General features: G+C 39.2%; 1 protein-coding gene across 4 annotated transcripts in view; it reads left to right on the top strand.

The window, feature by feature from the left end:
* Nucleotides 1-14,389, top strand: part of LOC102201821 (B-cell receptor CD22-like) — a 30,358-nt gene extending 15,969 nt beyond the window's left edge. Inside the window, exons 1-13 of one of the 4 annotated variants that reach the window (XM_013907996.1) lie at nucleotides 7,041-7,301; nucleotides 7,405-7,484; nucleotides 8,356-8,733; nucleotides 8,819-9,028; nucleotides 9,153-9,413; nucleotides 10,021-10,278; nucleotides 10,393-10,653; nucleotides 10,793-11,053; nucleotides 11,897-12,160; nucleotides 12,988-13,248; nucleotides 13,395-13,476; nucleotides 13,568-13,631; nucleotides 13,987-14,389. In XM_013907996.1, the coding sequence (XP_013763450.1) occupies nucleotides 7,424-7,484; nucleotides 8,356-8,733; nucleotides 8,819-9,028; nucleotides 9,153-9,413; nucleotides 10,021-10,278; nucleotides 10,393-10,653; nucleotides 10,793-11,053; nucleotides 11,897-12,160; nucleotides 12,988-13,248; nucleotides 13,395-13,476; nucleotides 13,568-13,631; nucleotides 13,987-14,085 (2,460 nt within the window). In that variant the 5' untranslated portion in view covers nucleotides 7,041-7,301; nucleotides 7,405-7,423 and the 3' untranslated portion in view covers nucleotides 14,086-14,389. Of the gene's footprint in view, nucleotides 1-7,040; nucleotides 7,302-7,404; nucleotides 7,485-8,355; nucleotides 8,734-8,818; nucleotides 9,029-9,152; nucleotides 9,414-10,020; nucleotides 10,279-10,392; nucleotides 10,654-10,792; nucleotides 11,054-11,896; nucleotides 12,161-12,987; nucleotides 13,249-13,394; nucleotides 13,477-13,567; nucleotides 13,632-13,986 lie in introns of those variants that run through there. The other 3 variants (XM_013907998.1, XM_013907997.1, XM_013907999.1) reach the window with 3 other exon arrangements.
* The last annotated feature ends 2,559 nt before the right edge of the window (nucleotides 14,390-16,948 follow it).

The raw sequence follows: 16,948 nt of genomic DNA on the forward strand, positions 1-16,948 counted from the left end.
AGACTTTCCTCTCTCGGCATCTCTGACACACCCCTCGCCTGGTTTCAATCATATCTCCTCGACCACTCCCAGTTTATTCAACTAAGATCATTCCGCTCTCGTCTATTCCCCGTCACCTCTGGTGTACCCCAAGGCTCAGTTTTAGGCCCTCTTCTCTTTAGGTACCATCTTCCGCAAATTTGATCTTCAGTTTCACTGTTTTGCTGATGACACCCAGATATATATCTCTTGCAAACCTGATTCCTCCCTCCCACCTTCTTCCCTTACAGAATGTCTATCCAAGTTAAAATCCTGGTTTACCTCTAATTTTCTAAAGCTCAATTAGGATAAAACTAAGATCCTCCTTATTGGCACCAAATCGAACCTTTTGAAGGCAAACCATTTCTCACTCACCATCGATAACTCCACAGTTTTCCCTTCTCCTCAGGTTAAGAGCCTTGGTGTCATCCTAGACAGTTCACTTTCCTATAAATCTCACATCAATAATCTCACCCATTCTGCCTACTTCCATCTACGTAACATTAACAGATTGCTTCCTTCTCTTTCCACCCAGTCTACGTCCATTCTTGTCCATAGTCTTGTTACCTCCCGTATTGACTACTGCAATTCTCTTTTGCATGGTCTCCCCCTGTCAGAGATTTACAGTTAACAAACAGTCAGGTGAATAATCAACACTGAGACACTCGAGATAATTAACGTGCTGCACGGGTGAACTACTCAGAGAGCAATCACACCGAACTGCAGTATTCGTTTATTTTTATAGGTTACATCGTCAATATGCAAATATAATCACATTTCCTGTTACGCAGGTCCTGATGCTGTCTGTGTGTAAGCTGTGTGTGTATGTGTGTGTGTGTGTCACACAGTATGTGTGTTGCAAGTCAATTTCTGAGAATAATATAATGCAAGTCAACTTCTGCGGATATGTATTTCTGTACTGGTCTCGGTAAATGTCAGTGTCACAGGGTCAGCTTCCTGTTTCTACAGAAAACTGTGTCTGGTGAAATATGTATAACATAACTTTTGAAGCATAAGCAAATAAAACAATAAAAACTCCCTAACACCCCCAAAAATCCCTCCATAAGCTTCAACTAGTTCAGAACTCTGCTGCTCGCATTATCACCAGAACCCCCTCCTACCAGCACATCACCCCTGTTCTTCAGGAACTTCACTGGCTCCCTGTGAAATTCCGGATAATTTTCAAACTTCATCTGCTCACCTTCAAGGCCATTCATAATCTCGCTCTTTCTTACCTTTCTGACCTGTTAACCACCACTTGTTCTGCCCGTTCACTTCGTTCTTCTTCTTCTATCCAGCTTACTGTACCTTCCTTCCGCCTCACCACCATGGGAAGCAGAGCTTTCAGCTGCTCTGCTCCCAGGCTGTGGAACTCTCTGCCCCCAGAAATAAGAAACATTGGTTCTCTCCCCCAACTCAAAACTCATCTGTTCAAATCTGCATATTCACTGTGAATCCACTGTTTGTTCATTTTATCTTGTGCTTTTATTTTATTGTTCTTATTCTGCCATTGTTTTACTAAGTGTTTTATCCTATTGTAAAGTGTCCTTGGGTGACTTGAAAAGCGCTCATAAATAAAATTTATCATTATTATTATTATTATTATTAGTAGTAGTAGTAGTAGTAGTAGTATTACTATTACTATTATTATTATTATATGCCTGTATACACCTGTATATATATGGCTTCTTCATTACATCATTGAGCTTTAATCTGCACTTGCGAATGGTGCAGTGAACTGTGTTCCTGAGTCTGTGCAGTGATCTAAATGGCAGAATGTTACCTGTTTTTGATGCAGTGCTGTCTGGGGGACCAAAGCTCACAGGCATCTAATATGGATTTTTGGCCTCATCCCTTAAGCGGAGGATTTCTCAAAATTCTCAGAATCTTTTGATGATTTGATGTACTGTACACGATGATGTCTTCAAAGTCTTGACAATTTTATATGAAAAAATATTTTTCTGAAATGTTTTCACAGTTTTTAGACACTTTGCAGACATTAGAGGTTAGACGTTTTGCAGATTGGTAAACATCTGGCCAGTTTCTTTTAGGAAATGGGGTTGTTTAAATAGTGTCGTTTGTCTAGATCTGATCATAAAGTGATAATGTGGCTGAGAACATCTCTCTACTAAAGCCATCTACTCACTGAGAAGCCCCTGCATTAGATTCATTGAAGTTTTTGATTTGGTCAATTTTTCAGCCTTTGAAGGAAATAATTCCATGTATTTATTTCCCTTTGTTTCCTCCTCCAGATGCTCCAAAGCCTCCCTCTGTGTCAGTGCGTCCCTCTGGTGAAATCAAGGAGGGCGGATCAGTGACTCTGACCTGCAGCAGTGATGCTAACCCAGCAGCTACGTATGTCTGGTACAAGACAAATGGAAGAACACCTCTCAGTAAAGAACCCGAGCTTGCCTTCAGATCCATCGAGCCCTCTGACTCTGGACAGTATTACTGTATAGCTGGAAATACATTGGGAAGGAAGACATCTGAATATACTTCTATCGATGTGAAATGTGAGTGGAAATAATTTCATTTTTCTCAGATTCAACAATTTTTCTTCTCACTGATCGATTTTATCTCTCTTTAGAGACTTTCATTTGAGTTTTGATCATCTGTATCAATTGTCAATAAGGTTTTGCTCACAGTAGTTCAACAAACGTATACCTCTAGTTGATACATTTTGTCAATTCCCCATCATTTGCAAAGACTTCTGACTAATTGTGTTTAAAATGTGAGTCTGCATTTGTCCTGTGAGCGACTAGTGAGGAATTCTTTGGGATTCTGGCACGATCGCGCCACCATGGAGCGATCGTGGCTCAAGAGTTGGCAGTTTGTCTTGTAATCGGAAGATTGGCAGTTTGAGCCCCGGCTCGGACAGTCTCGGTCGTTGTGTCCTTGGCCAAGACACTTCACCCACCTAAAAGTGCTATATAAATGCAATCCATTATTGTTATTCTTTGACATGTCATCATAGCTGGGGTAGGCTCAAACCACCCAAAAATGCAGTAAAGCTTACTGTTTTTTCCAATAAGAAATTATTGAACCAACTCTCCAACATATCTGTCCATGGTTTCAAGATGAAGTGCAAACTTTTCTTTTACTGCTACAGAAAAGAGGCAAGTAAAGTGGAAAGTTTGAACTGGCATTCATGTTCACTAAGAAACTATAATTTGATCAGACTGGTCAGTCATAATGTCTCTGTGGACATCAGTATTCCTGCTAAATCCTGCTGGAGTGGCTGTAGCTCAGGTTGGTGATTCAATCCCTTGCTGCTCCAGTCTGCATGGCAAATATCCTTGGGCAAGATACCAATGCCAATTTGCTCCCTGATTCATCCATCAGGGTGTGAATATGTGCATAGAAAAAAGTGTTTGTGTGAATGCGTGAAAGAGTCATGCTGTGTAAAGTACTTTGAGTCCTAGAGTAGACTAACAACATCCATCCTGTCATTTACACTTACAAAGATGTTTGATTTTGTTCAAAAACTACAATTACCTTCCTGTGTTTCCCCCCAGATGCTCCAAAGTCTCCCTCAGCGTGAGTAAATCTGTCTGGTAAACCCAGGAGAACATTTCAGTGACTCTGACCTGTGGCAGTGATGCTAACCTGGTCTGCTGATTCTGGAGAGCATGACTGTGTAGCTGAGAACAAATTTGTGCCGTCAACACCTAAACACGTTTCTATTGATGTGAAACATGAGAGAATCAGGTTGAGAGAAAAATGCTTCATGTTTACTTAATTAACACGTGAGGTGTCAAAATATATACAGAAACTTATTACATACACTCGAATCTCACCACATTCTTATCATATATACAATTATCATTGTATCTGTTATTTTTATTTGTGCTAACACATTATCTGAACTGCTTTTCTGCTCAATTGCACATTAAAAATATATTGTTATATATTTCATTCTTATTAGTTCATCTTGTCCATTCGTCTGTCCACAATTGATAAGAATCACTACTTCTCCTGGAATATTGATCAGATATAACCTATTGATTTTTGCTTTTTCATTCCATTTCTCTGGATTATTGCAATTATCTAATAATTGGAAAACAAATTATTGTTTTAGGTGTTTTTGTATTTACATTTCCTTTAACCCATAGGTTGTGTTTAAAGCTCTCTTTGTGCTCTGCAAATACATTACTGACATCATAATTCAAATTAATACAAAGAAACCAATTAATCAAACATAAAACTGAATCGAGTCACCCTTCTTTATGTTTTGTATTCTGAAGTGCAGATATTCATATAAGGAAGACCTTTACGGAGTTCCTTCTGTGATTACATTGAAGCAAAATGTTGTTAGTTTAGAATTAGCGAATATCACCTTTTTTTTCTTTGTCATGTAAAACCACAGTAAAGGGATTCATCTGTCATTTTGCTGAACTTTAGTGTAAATGTACATGTAAAACCTAACCCGCTGCCTCTGACTGTCACTGTCATTTTTTTACTGTCATTAAAGGAAAACAAATAAACAAAAAAGGACTTATATCCGAGTAATACTTGATTATCCAATCATCTCTGTGTTATCATATTGTCAGTGTGTGACTGTGGGTAAAAGCATATAAGTGAGCAGAATACAGTGATCTCCTCATGTCTTGGATGGGAGGGACAAAAGGACTGAGGTCAAGAAATAAAATGGGAAATATAAACAGATAAACAGAACTGAAATAAATGTTATAAATTACGCATTAAATAATAGCCTTATTCCAGTGAGTTAATGGTAATGTTGTTATGTTATTGAAAATGTTCTCACATGCAGGTCTTCCAAATGCTGTGCAATCCAGCTGAAACACAACACATATCTCATTCATGTGAGTCATTGTTGGAGTAGTTTGACTATTCAGTGCATGTGCCACTTTCTTGAAAAAATAACTTAATATCAGTGACAAAGTCAATGTTCCACATGTCCCACCACAGCTTGGGAGGATGGAAAGTATTTTAATAATGATCATTTGTGGGTTAGATGAGTCTGCCACGCTGCAGTTCACCAGGTGTGCACAGACTTTAAAATATAGTCACTGCAGCTCAAGGTTAGTCATGAGTGTGTATACTCAGATTGTGTTATGCCCTTTTGCATCAAGTCTGCATCAGCTGTGTTCCCTTTGTTTGGTTATTTGTTGTTCAGTTTTGGTGACCTGTGTGTTTAGTTTTCAGTTTACTCTCCATGTCTGTTTTTATGGTATTAGGTTCAGCTTTGTTCCCCCCATGTTTACTCTTCCTGCATTACCTTGTGTATTTATTGATTTTGTTTCCCTTCACCCTCTGTTGAGTTGTCCCACTAGCTCTGCTGTTCCAAATTTTTCCCCTGTGCTTCCTCGTGCCTTATGGATTTCTTGTTGCCTGTTTCTGGACTACCTGTACTTGTTCTTTTCTTGGAATAAACACTGAAGGTTAAAGTATGTTCAACCTTCATCTACCACATCCTGCATTCATTCACCACACAGCACCTGACAATCATTTTAAAACACATCCTATTATTTATAATACAGTTGATTTAAAATTATTTCATCTCCATAAAAATACAAGAACAGACACATACAAGTAAAGTATTAATAGATTAACAAAAACAAAATAAAGGATGAGGATTTGATGCTTTGAATTAGAAATATAATAGGAGATGCTTCTTTCCCCTGCACCATACGTTCAGAAGTTCAGAACATCCTGTCTCATTTTTGGATAAAATTCTAGGCTTGCTTGTTATCAGCTCTTCTGAAAACATTAAGCTGATCCAAAACATTTCAAACTAGAGTACTACAGTTACTAGACCACCTATATTAGCATCTCATCTTTGGCTTCCTGTATTTCTTTCTTTCTTGGATTCAAAATTGTGATTCTATAAATTCTATATCCTGAATGATCAGACCCCATATCTTTTTAAAAGACCTCATAGCACCACATTATTCCAATATTGTATGTAAACATGGGCTCCTCTAGCAAACCAGTTCAAATTTAATAGTTAAGTCAAGAGAAAGGCTGATAAGTAAGTCATAATTTAGTTATAGTTCATCCTTAATTGTACCAAATGTGACTGGAGGGCCCAGTCAGACCAGCTGATTTTCAAAATAAAGGACCCGGTGCAGATTATACACCTTGACTATGAAACACTTCTGGTCTTCTTTAACTGAAAAAATAGTGCGGGGGTTGCAATATCTCGGACATGAGAATGCACCACAGACCTGGTGCATTTTCAGGGGTCATGCTGTTGTTGCTGACACAGTGACCATCCCTCATTCATCCTCACTTTCCCTTCTCATGCATTTCTGTGGCTCTTTGCTTGCCTTTGTGTTTACTGTTATTTTGTTGTTTCTCTGTCTTCTTCTTTCCTCTCTTTAGAGTGTTTGCACACCTCTATTAATTAAATAATTTACATCAAAATTTAAAAAAAGTAAAATTTGAACAAATCCTAGGTGACTGCAAACTTTTATTAAAATAATAGCATCAGAAATTTTAAAAAGCCAGGTACCAGCAACTCCATCGATGAACTGCTGCTGTGACCATATTTTTTCATCTTGCCATTTCCCCCAATTAATAACAAAAACACCTTTGGTTAGTAGTGCCATTGTGGCCCTTTGTTCATCATTTTTATGAGCAGAGTTTACAGGTGTAGAAAGTGGTGGAACCTCAGAATCTCATCTCTGCCTTGTGTAGATATGTGTTACTGCTGGCTTCATCAGGTGGTGGCCTCCGGCTGATAAGCTGGAGGAGGTGTCTGGGGAGAAGGAGGCCTGGGTTTCTCTGCTGAGGCTGCTGACCCCACATGCCGACCTCAGATAACTAGAGGAAAATGGATGGATTTATCAGCTTTAGCACCTACACCTTTAGTGCTCCTCCACAGTTATCTTTCTTCTTCATAAACAGTATGATGCGAATCAAAAAATTAAAAATGGTGCTGACACTGTTGGAAAAAGGTGGGGGAACAGAGGGACCGGAGGCGTGTCTCAATGATTACATTCGACCTATGACACAAGGGGGTGGAGCACATGTGATTAAGCTAGCCATTAGATGCATGAGCACACCCCCATACTTCTTGTGCTACTTTTGGTATTAAAACACCACAAAATTAGTCCCTCAGGCTTTAATATAACACATTTAGAGGGCTGTATGTGGTTTTGAAAACAACAGCATTCAGTCCCAGATGTAATGGCTTCATCCTTATTCATGCTTCATGCTGAAAAAATCACATGAAAAAGAAGGAAGTGTGACAGTTTTACTTTTCGGTCTTGTGCTTCCCAACAGGGACATGATTTTTAAAGACAACATCTTTTTCTATGGTAAGTAGAAGTTACTATTTTATATCTTTATTTTTATTGTGTTTTTGCAGACTGGAAAATACAATATTTAAACTCTTTGCTGATACAATTTTCTGTCACGCAGACAGAAGAGAGGAGCAGCCATGAGTGCAACTGCAGCAGCAAGGATTGAATTTGTATTTGTACTGCTTCTCACTGCATCGGGTACTGAATAACTAACTTTTACAATGAAGGAAGCTAAAAGAGTGACATTTGTTTTAAAGTTATAATATGATATTAAAAGTTATAGTGTGTTTATAATGACATTTCCACAGATTATTAAAATGTTCCCACCATCAGCATCTCAGGATGTTTTTATCTCGACATGTCTCTGTTGTGTATGACTGCATAAAAACTGCATTGCTGTTTGAAATAACTCTAAGTGGGTCTGATAGTAGTATATTTGAAGTATTTAGTTACGGCGTCTCTATACTAAAACAAAACAGGAACCAAACATCTTCACTTCAATTTCTTCAATTTCTATTCTCCTTTTGGTTTCTAGTAAAGCAGCTCTCAGAGATCTGCAAACGCAGCAGCACTTCTGTTCTGCATTTTATAAAGTTTACTATGAAACTTATCATCAGTCTCATTGCACAGTAAACTGTTTGAAACACGAGCATTTTAACACACTAACAATAATTAAGATGCACATTAAATCTGAATTTAGGTTAAAATTACAGATGCCTTTCTTAGTCAACACCTTTTCTTTGTTAGAATAGAACAGAATAAAATAGAATAGTCCTTTATTGTCATGGCAACTGTGCATGAATAAAATATAAATAGTAAGACAGCAGGGAGAAATAACAAACAATTATGAATATATACAAAACTACAGAAAAGCACACAGTTGTGTGTACATCAATATAAAACTTAATTATTAAAGTGTTGAACATAAATAATAACATGGCAGTCAAAGTGCATAATAAAATATTAAATTTCATATAGAGAAAGCTTTGTCTCAATGACTTGCATTTCATTTTAAAGACACTTCGTACAAACGTTTCCATTATTAATGTCACTGTGATTGTGTCTGTAGTGTCTGATGTGCTCTGTGTTACAGCGGTACTGGGTCAGAATGGTTGGTCAGTGACTTACACTTCCACTCACATCTGCGCATTAAAAAAATCAACAGTGGACATAGGCTGCAGCTACAGTTACCCTTCTACAAGACACAATATGAATACTGCAGTTCAAAAAAAACTTTGGTTTATAAAAAACAAGGATGAACCGTTGGATCTGAAAACATACGCGCCGTACTCGCACCGAGCGGAGTACCGCTTTCATGAGAACGACTGCACTCTGAGGATCACAGACCTGAGAGAGAGAGACTCAGCTGAGTACAAGTTCAGATTCGTAACAAATCAGCCTGATGGAAGTTATACTGGTTCACCTGGAGTCACTTTGACTGTCACAGGTAAGATTTTCATTGAAAATTCTACTGTTTTGTTTGGTGGTTTAGTTTAAAATGAGGATTATTTGTTTCTTCCTTACAAATCCAGACTTGCAGGTGAAGGTGAGAAGATTGTTAAGCCACACAGAGCTGCAGTGTCACAGCAGCTGTGATGTAATTGATCCTCCATCATATGTTTGGTACAAAAATGGACAGAAAATAGAGGAAGAAACATCTCTGCGAGTCTCTGTTGGAGGTGATGACAGCAGCTATTCCTGTGCTGTTAAAGGACATGAGGGTTATCGCTCTGCTGCAGTGTGTGAGTTTACTCCACAGTGTCACTATAAAAATCCTAAAATCATACAAAACATGTCGAGATTTAAAATAAAAAAAGACCACCTTATGTTTAAAGCCCTCTTTTTAAACTTTCTCTTATCCTCCAGTTTCTCCAAAGCTTTACTATGTGTTAGTGAATCCTTCTGCTGAAGCAGAGGAAGGAACTTCAGTGTCTCTACACTGTGGCTTTAATGCTAACCCAGCAGCTAATTACAGCTGGTACAAGGGAAACATCCAAACACGTATCAGTGAAGGAACGGTCTTCGACTTTTCGTCTATCCAGCCCTCTGACTCTGGAGAATATTACTGCACAGCTGAGAATGAGCTGGGGAGGAGTGCATCTCAGTCCATCTTTATTAACGTGAAATGTGAGTAAATCAACTTTAATAACAGTTTGCTTGAACCCGTTTACTTTATTCCATCTCTCCTGAGTTGTTTTTCTATCATCAAATATTAAACATTCAATTCATTGAAAGTGGATTGCTGTGTAAACCTACTGTACAACCCATTAATATTTCATCTGAATGATTCAGTTACTGAAGGGTTTCTGGTCAAATGTCTCTATGCTTTATGAAAGCAACAAAACATTTACCATAAGAATTTAAAAAAAAGGAACCAGCTCATTTTGCTTTTTGCTCACATCGGTTTTCTTGTTTCTGTTTCCGGCATGATCTGTCATTAGTGATCTACGCAAAACACATAGAGGCAGCAATGTTTTCACTGCCAAACTGAGCATACACAAAACAAACTACAGAGCTTTTAGTCATAGTTATGCAACATACTGCATTCAATACAACACAAATGTATCTTTGCGTGTTATAAGATTTCCCTTTAATTGCCATCATATTTGAAATCCACAGTGGAATATATCTGCATCACAGAAATCACATTTGTTGACCTGAACATTTTTGCATGAGGAACAGATTTAGATTCAAACACTGTGAAGTTGATTCATCCTCATATCTTCTCCTTCAGATGCTCCAAAACCTGTTAATGTGTCAGTGACTCCCTCTGGTGAGATAGTGGAGGGCAATTCAGTAACTCTGACTTGTAGCAGTGATGCTAACCCAGCAGCTAAATACACCTGGTATAAGGGGAATAACAATAAACCTCTAAGTGTAGACACACAGCTTGTCTTCACCTCAATCCAGCGATCAGAGTCTGGACAGTATCGCTGCAGAGCTTACAACAGCGTGGGGACGACATCTGACACCATCTCTATTCATGTGAAATGTGAGTGAAACTAATTTATACATCAGATGGTCCAGAAATCTGTCTCACTGAGAGCATTACTTCCTCATTATTTCCCTGAAATAGTAACAAATTGAATCATTTTCTTTCTCTCAGATCCCCCAAAGTTTGTCTCAGTATCAGTGAGTCCTTCTAATGAAATCAGTGAGGGGAGCTCAGTAACTCTCACTTGTAGCAGTGATGCTAAACCAACAGCTAACCACTTCTGGTACAAGGATGGTGATCAGACACCTCTCATTAATGAACGGCAGCTCTCCATCACCTCCATCCAGTCCTTTGACTCTGGAGAGTATGTCTGTGCAGCTGAGAACCACCTGGGGAGGACGACATCTGAATCCATCTGTATTGTTGTGATATGTAAGTTCTTCACTCACCTTTATGCATAACCATCCAAATCTCCTCACTGAGCAGCTTGTTGAGCAGTCATGGAGTTGATTTAGTGAATAACTCAGTCTTTGCAGGAACTAATACTAACCTCTCTTTTTTTCTCCCTCAGATGCTCCAAAGTCTCTCTCTGTGTTGTTCAGTCCCTCTGGTGAAATCCAGGAGGGCAATTTAGTGAATCTGACCTGTAGCAGTGATGCTAACCCAGCAGCTAACTACACCTGGTACAAGGAGAATAGCCAAACACCTCTCGTTGTAGAACCACAGCTCTCCTTTATCTCCATACAGCCCACTGATTCTGGAGAATATTACTGCCAAGCTGTAAACAAAGTGAATACTTCCACGCCTAAATACATCTCTATCCATGTGGCATGTAAGTCAGACAGTGTTTAAAAGCAACATTCAGCTAGTTATTGTCAATATTTTATCTCATTATGAATTTGCCAATATTATCAGTTTGCAGCTCAAACTGCTTTATAATTACAGTTCAGCAGCTGACCTAAATAAAGTAAATTTATTTTAATATAACATTTTAATAACATTTTAATATCATTATCATCACTGACTTCAATTTATGATCATACATTTGTCTGGGATGATTCTGTGTTGTGGCGAGGTAGCAGTTCAGTGACTAAGATAGTTTATGTTTTGTTCTGTTAGACACTGCAGGGAGGTTCTGGGTTCGCACCTTTGCCCAGCTTGGACCTTCCTGCAGAGTTTACATGTTTTCCCAGAGTACAATGACACACTTGTTACGTTAACAGGCAATTCTAAATTGAAGGTATGGGTGCATGTGAGGGCTGTACAGCTGTACTCCCTCTCTGATGATGATGTTCTCTTACCCAGTTTGAATTGGGACCATCTCCAGTGGTTAGATAAGCGCTTAAGAATGGCAGATGATAGATGACATTACCCAATCAATGGTTTGCTTGATAGCTGTGTACAAGTCTCATACAGAGATTTGTATTATTGTATTATATCAAGGCAGCCCCCATTCATTTTTTTTTACAGACACAAGCCACAACCTTAAATATTAAGCAACTTTAAACTAAATGATCATATTAGCTCTCTGTTTACACATAAAACAGCTTGAAAACACTAGTGTACACTAGTGTAACCATTAGGTTCACAGATTTGTTTGATTTGATCAATAATCAATAATAAACCTTTGCAGAAACTAATAACATGCATATAATCTATGTTCTTTCTCTACCAGATGCTCCAAGGCCTCTCTCTATGTCAGTGAGTCCCTCTGGTGAGATAGTGGAGGGCAGTTCAGTGAATTTGACCTGCAGCAGTGATGCTAACCCAGCAGCTAATTACACCTGGTATAAGACAAACAATCAAACCCCTCTCATTAAAGAACCACAGCTCATCTTCAGCTCCATCCAGTCCTCTGACTCTGGGGAATATCACTGTACAGCTGAGAACAAGCTGGGGGTCTCATCACCAACATACAACATCTCCATTAATGTGACATGTGAGTGAAACAGGCTTATTTCTGTGAAGGTTCTCAGTGATCCAGGTCATCGTAGTCTAAGGAGCTTGGAAAGAAAAGCATCTGGACTTCTTTAAGTTGCTTGAAGACGTTTCACCCCTCATCCAAGAGGCTTCTTCAATTCTAAGGTCAAAATGTTGGAGAGTCCCAGATTTAGAAAACAGGGTAGAAAACCTTCACTTGGTGCTTTAAATTATGTTAACATTTGCTTTACTTGGTCTTCCATCAGCTTTGTTGCTTACTCCACTACATGATCAAAAGGGAGTTTCTGTGTGAGCAACATATCATGGGAGTAAGCAATAAAATGATGTCAAATTACTGAATTCATTTTAAAAGTGATTCTATTTTAATGTAATTTTAGTTATTTTATAATATGAAAAAGTCAGATGGAATTGGTGATTTACATACTGATAAATCAAGACAGGTAGACAAACAGGTAGCAAAATACAGCCTTCCAGGGAAGAAATTCTTAATAAAATAAAGCTTTTGTGACCACTTAGTGCAAAGGACGGAGTGTAACACTTTCTCGTAATTTTAATATTTTAATATTCATATTTTAAAATAATATATTTTAATATATGAGTAAAGTTCATAACAGCAGTTACTGAAGCAAGAGGCAACTTTGTACAGCTTACAAAAAAATTAGAAAGACAAAGCGAAACAGAACTAATGACCTGAACAACATCAGCTTTCCTGTTTACTTAACAATCACAATCAGCTCCCAATATTATTGTCATGCATTGTGTGTGGAAAAAGTGAGTTGAAACTGTATTGTTAAAAGTACAGGTCCGCTCTGTGTTCTCCTCCAGATGCTCCAAAGCTTCCCTCTGTGTCAGTGAGTCCCTCTGCTGAGATAGTGGAGGGCAGTTCAGTCACTCTGACCTGTAGCAGTGATGCTAACCCAGCAGCTAATTACACCTGGTACAAGGAGGATGAAGAGTCACCTAAAACTTCTGGACAGAATTTTACCATCACTGACTTCAGACCTGAACACAGTGGGAGTTATTACTGTGTTGCACAGAACACCAGAGGGCATCATTACTCCACCTTACAGCTGACTGTTGTATCAAGTAAGTTAAATCTGATTTGTCTCATATCTGATCCTGTAGTTGTGTGTTCTATTCATTTGGTTGAGTTTGGTTATGGTTCATTTTAGTTAAGGCTTAGTTATTAGGATTTAAAAGTGCCACCCTAATTCACTTGATCACTTTTTTAGGAGCATGGAAATTAACAGCTGTCATAGTCCCTGCTATTCTTCTGGGTCTTATACTCTTATACTCGGTCATCCTATGGATCATGTGAGTGGAACTTATGTGCCATTTATTGTATTGTCATTTCGCTAAGTTTGTAATTTCTTTAACACTTTCATTTAATCATTATCCCAACTAGAAAAAACAGATACTCAAAGCAGCAGCAGCCTGAGCCTAGAGAGGAACTGGATACCAGTGAACAGGTGACAGGAAATATTACTTGCTTTAAAGTAAATGCTGCTGCTTCACTTTCTGTAAAACGTTTCCGGAAGCTTTCTGGAAAACCTTGTGTGGAATAGCTTTTAAGTTCTAAGACGTAAAATAGAACTTATGGTAAAATAAGCTTAGATGACATCTGTAAACACATATCTGTCCGCTTCCAGAGTGCTTGGTTGTTAGTTTCCATTTTTCATTCCTTCCACTTTCCCACACTGTCAAGCTCATTGCTGACATCACAGGTCTAGTCAAAGTATCTCTCTGGTTGCTTTCTTCAAGGCAATTACCATCCACTCCACGTTTCTTAAAATCTCACTGCTAATCTGTCATTCTCCCTTGCAGACTCCTTCGTGCAACCCACCTCCGCCCCATCTCTGCCTCTCCCATGTTACTCAGAGCTCCAGTCAAGCCTGCATCTTCATCACCACCACCAGCCTCTAGACTCTGGAGGGTCCTGCCTAATTCCTGTCACCGCTGGGAATCTGTTCAGCCTTGACCGGCCATCAGAGTCCAGTCACCAGATTGCTTGAAGGAATTCAGTTCATGAATAAATAGTGTTCAGTTCATCCTAACCATCTCTCCTCATTGACATTCCATTCCCTTTCTCACATTCCAATATAACTCTACAAAGTGTGTCAGTCTTGCAACTAATAGACCGCAGACAAGAATAAAAAGCCAAACTCAACTGTCCTGCACAGTTGAGAAAAATATATATGTATATGTAAACACAATATTTTAACACAAATGTGACAATAATTAAACCTCACGGAGAGCACGTCAGGCTCAAACAGTAGTGAGCAAATTTAGAATGAAATCATATCAGAGCATATAGATATATAGATATATAGATATATAGATATATAGATATATATTAGGGGTGCAACAATACACAAAATTCACGGTTCGGTTCGGTTCGATACTTTGGTGTCACGGTTTGGTATTTTTTTGATACAAAAAAATGTTCATGCTCTTTTAATTTGTCATTTATTAAAATTATAAATATATATTTTAACTCAAAAGTACAGTTTTTAAATTTAATGTTGCTGAAACAACAAAGTAATAAAAAAAATAAATCTGATTGAGGAATCACTCATCTTTGGAAAAGAGAGTTTATTACAGAGAAATGGCTCTTTCCAAAATAAAAGCTATACTATCCGCTTCTTCTGGGCTATATTCTCAGCAGCATATTAAACATATCAGGTCCCCATAAGGAGAATCATGTGCTAACGGCTGTCTAAATGACTCTGGTAAAGTTTGTAGCATGCGTGCTTGTTGTTTTTGTCTGCTTCCACTTGTCTTTGCACTAGGATGATGTCGACGTAAATGTGCAGTCATATTCGTTGTGTTCCCACTAGTGCTGTCAGCGTTAATCTTGTTAAAATGACGTTAACGCCACAGCACGGCAAATCTCCGTTAACGAGCTCCATGCGTGGGGCTGGACGGCCAACACGTTAATGAGCAAACTGTGCTAATGCAGTAGTTCCCATCCATGTAATTGAGCATTGCGTGGCACATCCAACATACTGTTTTACTTTTGTCCATGACGCGCTTACCTTCAGGGTCATACTTCACATGAAAACCAAAATAGTTTCAAAGGCCAGATCTGAATGAGGGTGGGGGAGGTTCAATTTGCCATGTTGCAACGAGCTTAGCTTCTGTCTTGCTAGTTTGTGCTGCGCTCAGTGGATCTGCGCTCGACAGTGCAGCCTAGGCGGAGTAGTCGAACGCAGATCCACTAAGCTCTCAACACAGACAGCATCGTCAGAAGAAAAGTTGATAAAATAAATTAAAGATTTTGTTTTGTTCAATACATATGCGTACCGAACCAAAAGCACTGTATCGAACGGTTCAATATCGATACGAGTATCGTTGCACCCCTAATATATATATACCCCTATAAAAAAAGAACACCCAGCACGCCCCTGCGGGCAGTTTATCCTTCAAGCTCGGGTCCTCTACCAGAGGCCTGGGAGCTTGAGGGTCCTGCGCAGTATCTTAGCTGTTCCCAGGACTGCGCTCTTCTGGACAGAGATCTCCGATGTTATTCCCGGGATCTGCTGGAGCCACTCGCCTAGCTTGGGAGTCACCGCACCTAGTGCGCCGATTACCACGGGGACCACCGTTACCTTCACCCTCCACATCCTATATATACATACATATATGTATGTGTTTCTATGGTGTATTGATAATCATGCGCTTTTTGTGCTGAGATGTTTTTTCTGTCATCAAACTGTTCTCCCACTAGGAGCTCAGTCTGAGTGGAGATTTTTTTCTCCTCCTCTTACCTTGTGTTATGTATTTTCGTTGTTTTTTTCCTATCAGCCTACCTTTCTGACATGTCTCCCCAATGTGATGTTTGTGTAAAGTTGGTCAGAAGGTTCCTTTGTAAGTGCGCATGCGCCATTAGCGTGCTGCCTGCTGTAACCCTAATTTCCTTCGGGATTAATAAAGTATTCTGATTCTGATCCTGATGGCTACAGATACCGCCTACGTAATGGAGCAATAATCAGCCGCCTCCTGCAAATGGATGACATCAAGTGTTATGCCAAGAGTGAATGGGGCATTGATTTCCTGATCCACACAGCCAGGATACCAGGATATACAGCAATGACATCAGAATGTTGTTTGGTTTGGAGAAGTGTAGTAAGATGGTAACAAAGAGAGGAAAAGTAGTTAGAACCCAGGAGATTGCACTACCAGAAGGCAACATTGCAGACACTGAGGACAGCTGCAAGTACCTGGGGATCCCACAGACAAATGGGAACCATGAAGAGGCCGCTAGGAAAGCTGCAACTACCAAGTATCTACAGATCGTCAGGCAAGTCATGAGGAGTCAGCTGAACGGCAAGAAAATTCTGGGCTGTTAACACCTACACCCTGCCCGTGATCAGGTACCTGCTGGTATAATAACCTGGCCAAAGGCAGCGATAGAGCAACTGGCATCAAGACTGACATACTTCTCTTGGTTTACGGCAGAGATGGTTGCATTTTCTCCTGTCTCCTCTCCCTCCCTTATCTGCCTGCTTGGCTTGTATTGACTTTGTCTAGTTTCATCTAACTGTCATAGACTCTCTTTGCCTTGTTCTTTAAAAATCAAGGAATTATGGATTTGATCAACTGGTCTCTAAACGGTTCTTGACACCTGAGAAATCTGGGTGTGGAGGAACCTGATCGTCCTGCAGGAACGTTTGCTGCCAGATACACGACCATCTTTCGCTGGAACAAGTGGCATCTCGCGTGCCTAGTAACGCTCTCAATGGAGGACGTTGAAGAAAATTTTTCAGAACCTTGATAACAGCGTTCC

Source organism: Pundamilia nyererei, unplaced genomic scaffold (genome assembly GCF_000239375.1).
Source record: "Pundamilia nyererei isolate P.nyererei 1_Seehausen unplaced genomic scaffold, PunNye1.0 scaffold00748, whole genome shotgun sequence".
Lineage (NCBI taxonomy): Eukaryota > Metazoa > Chordata > Actinopteri > Cichliformes > Cichlidae > Pundamilia > Pundamilia nyererei.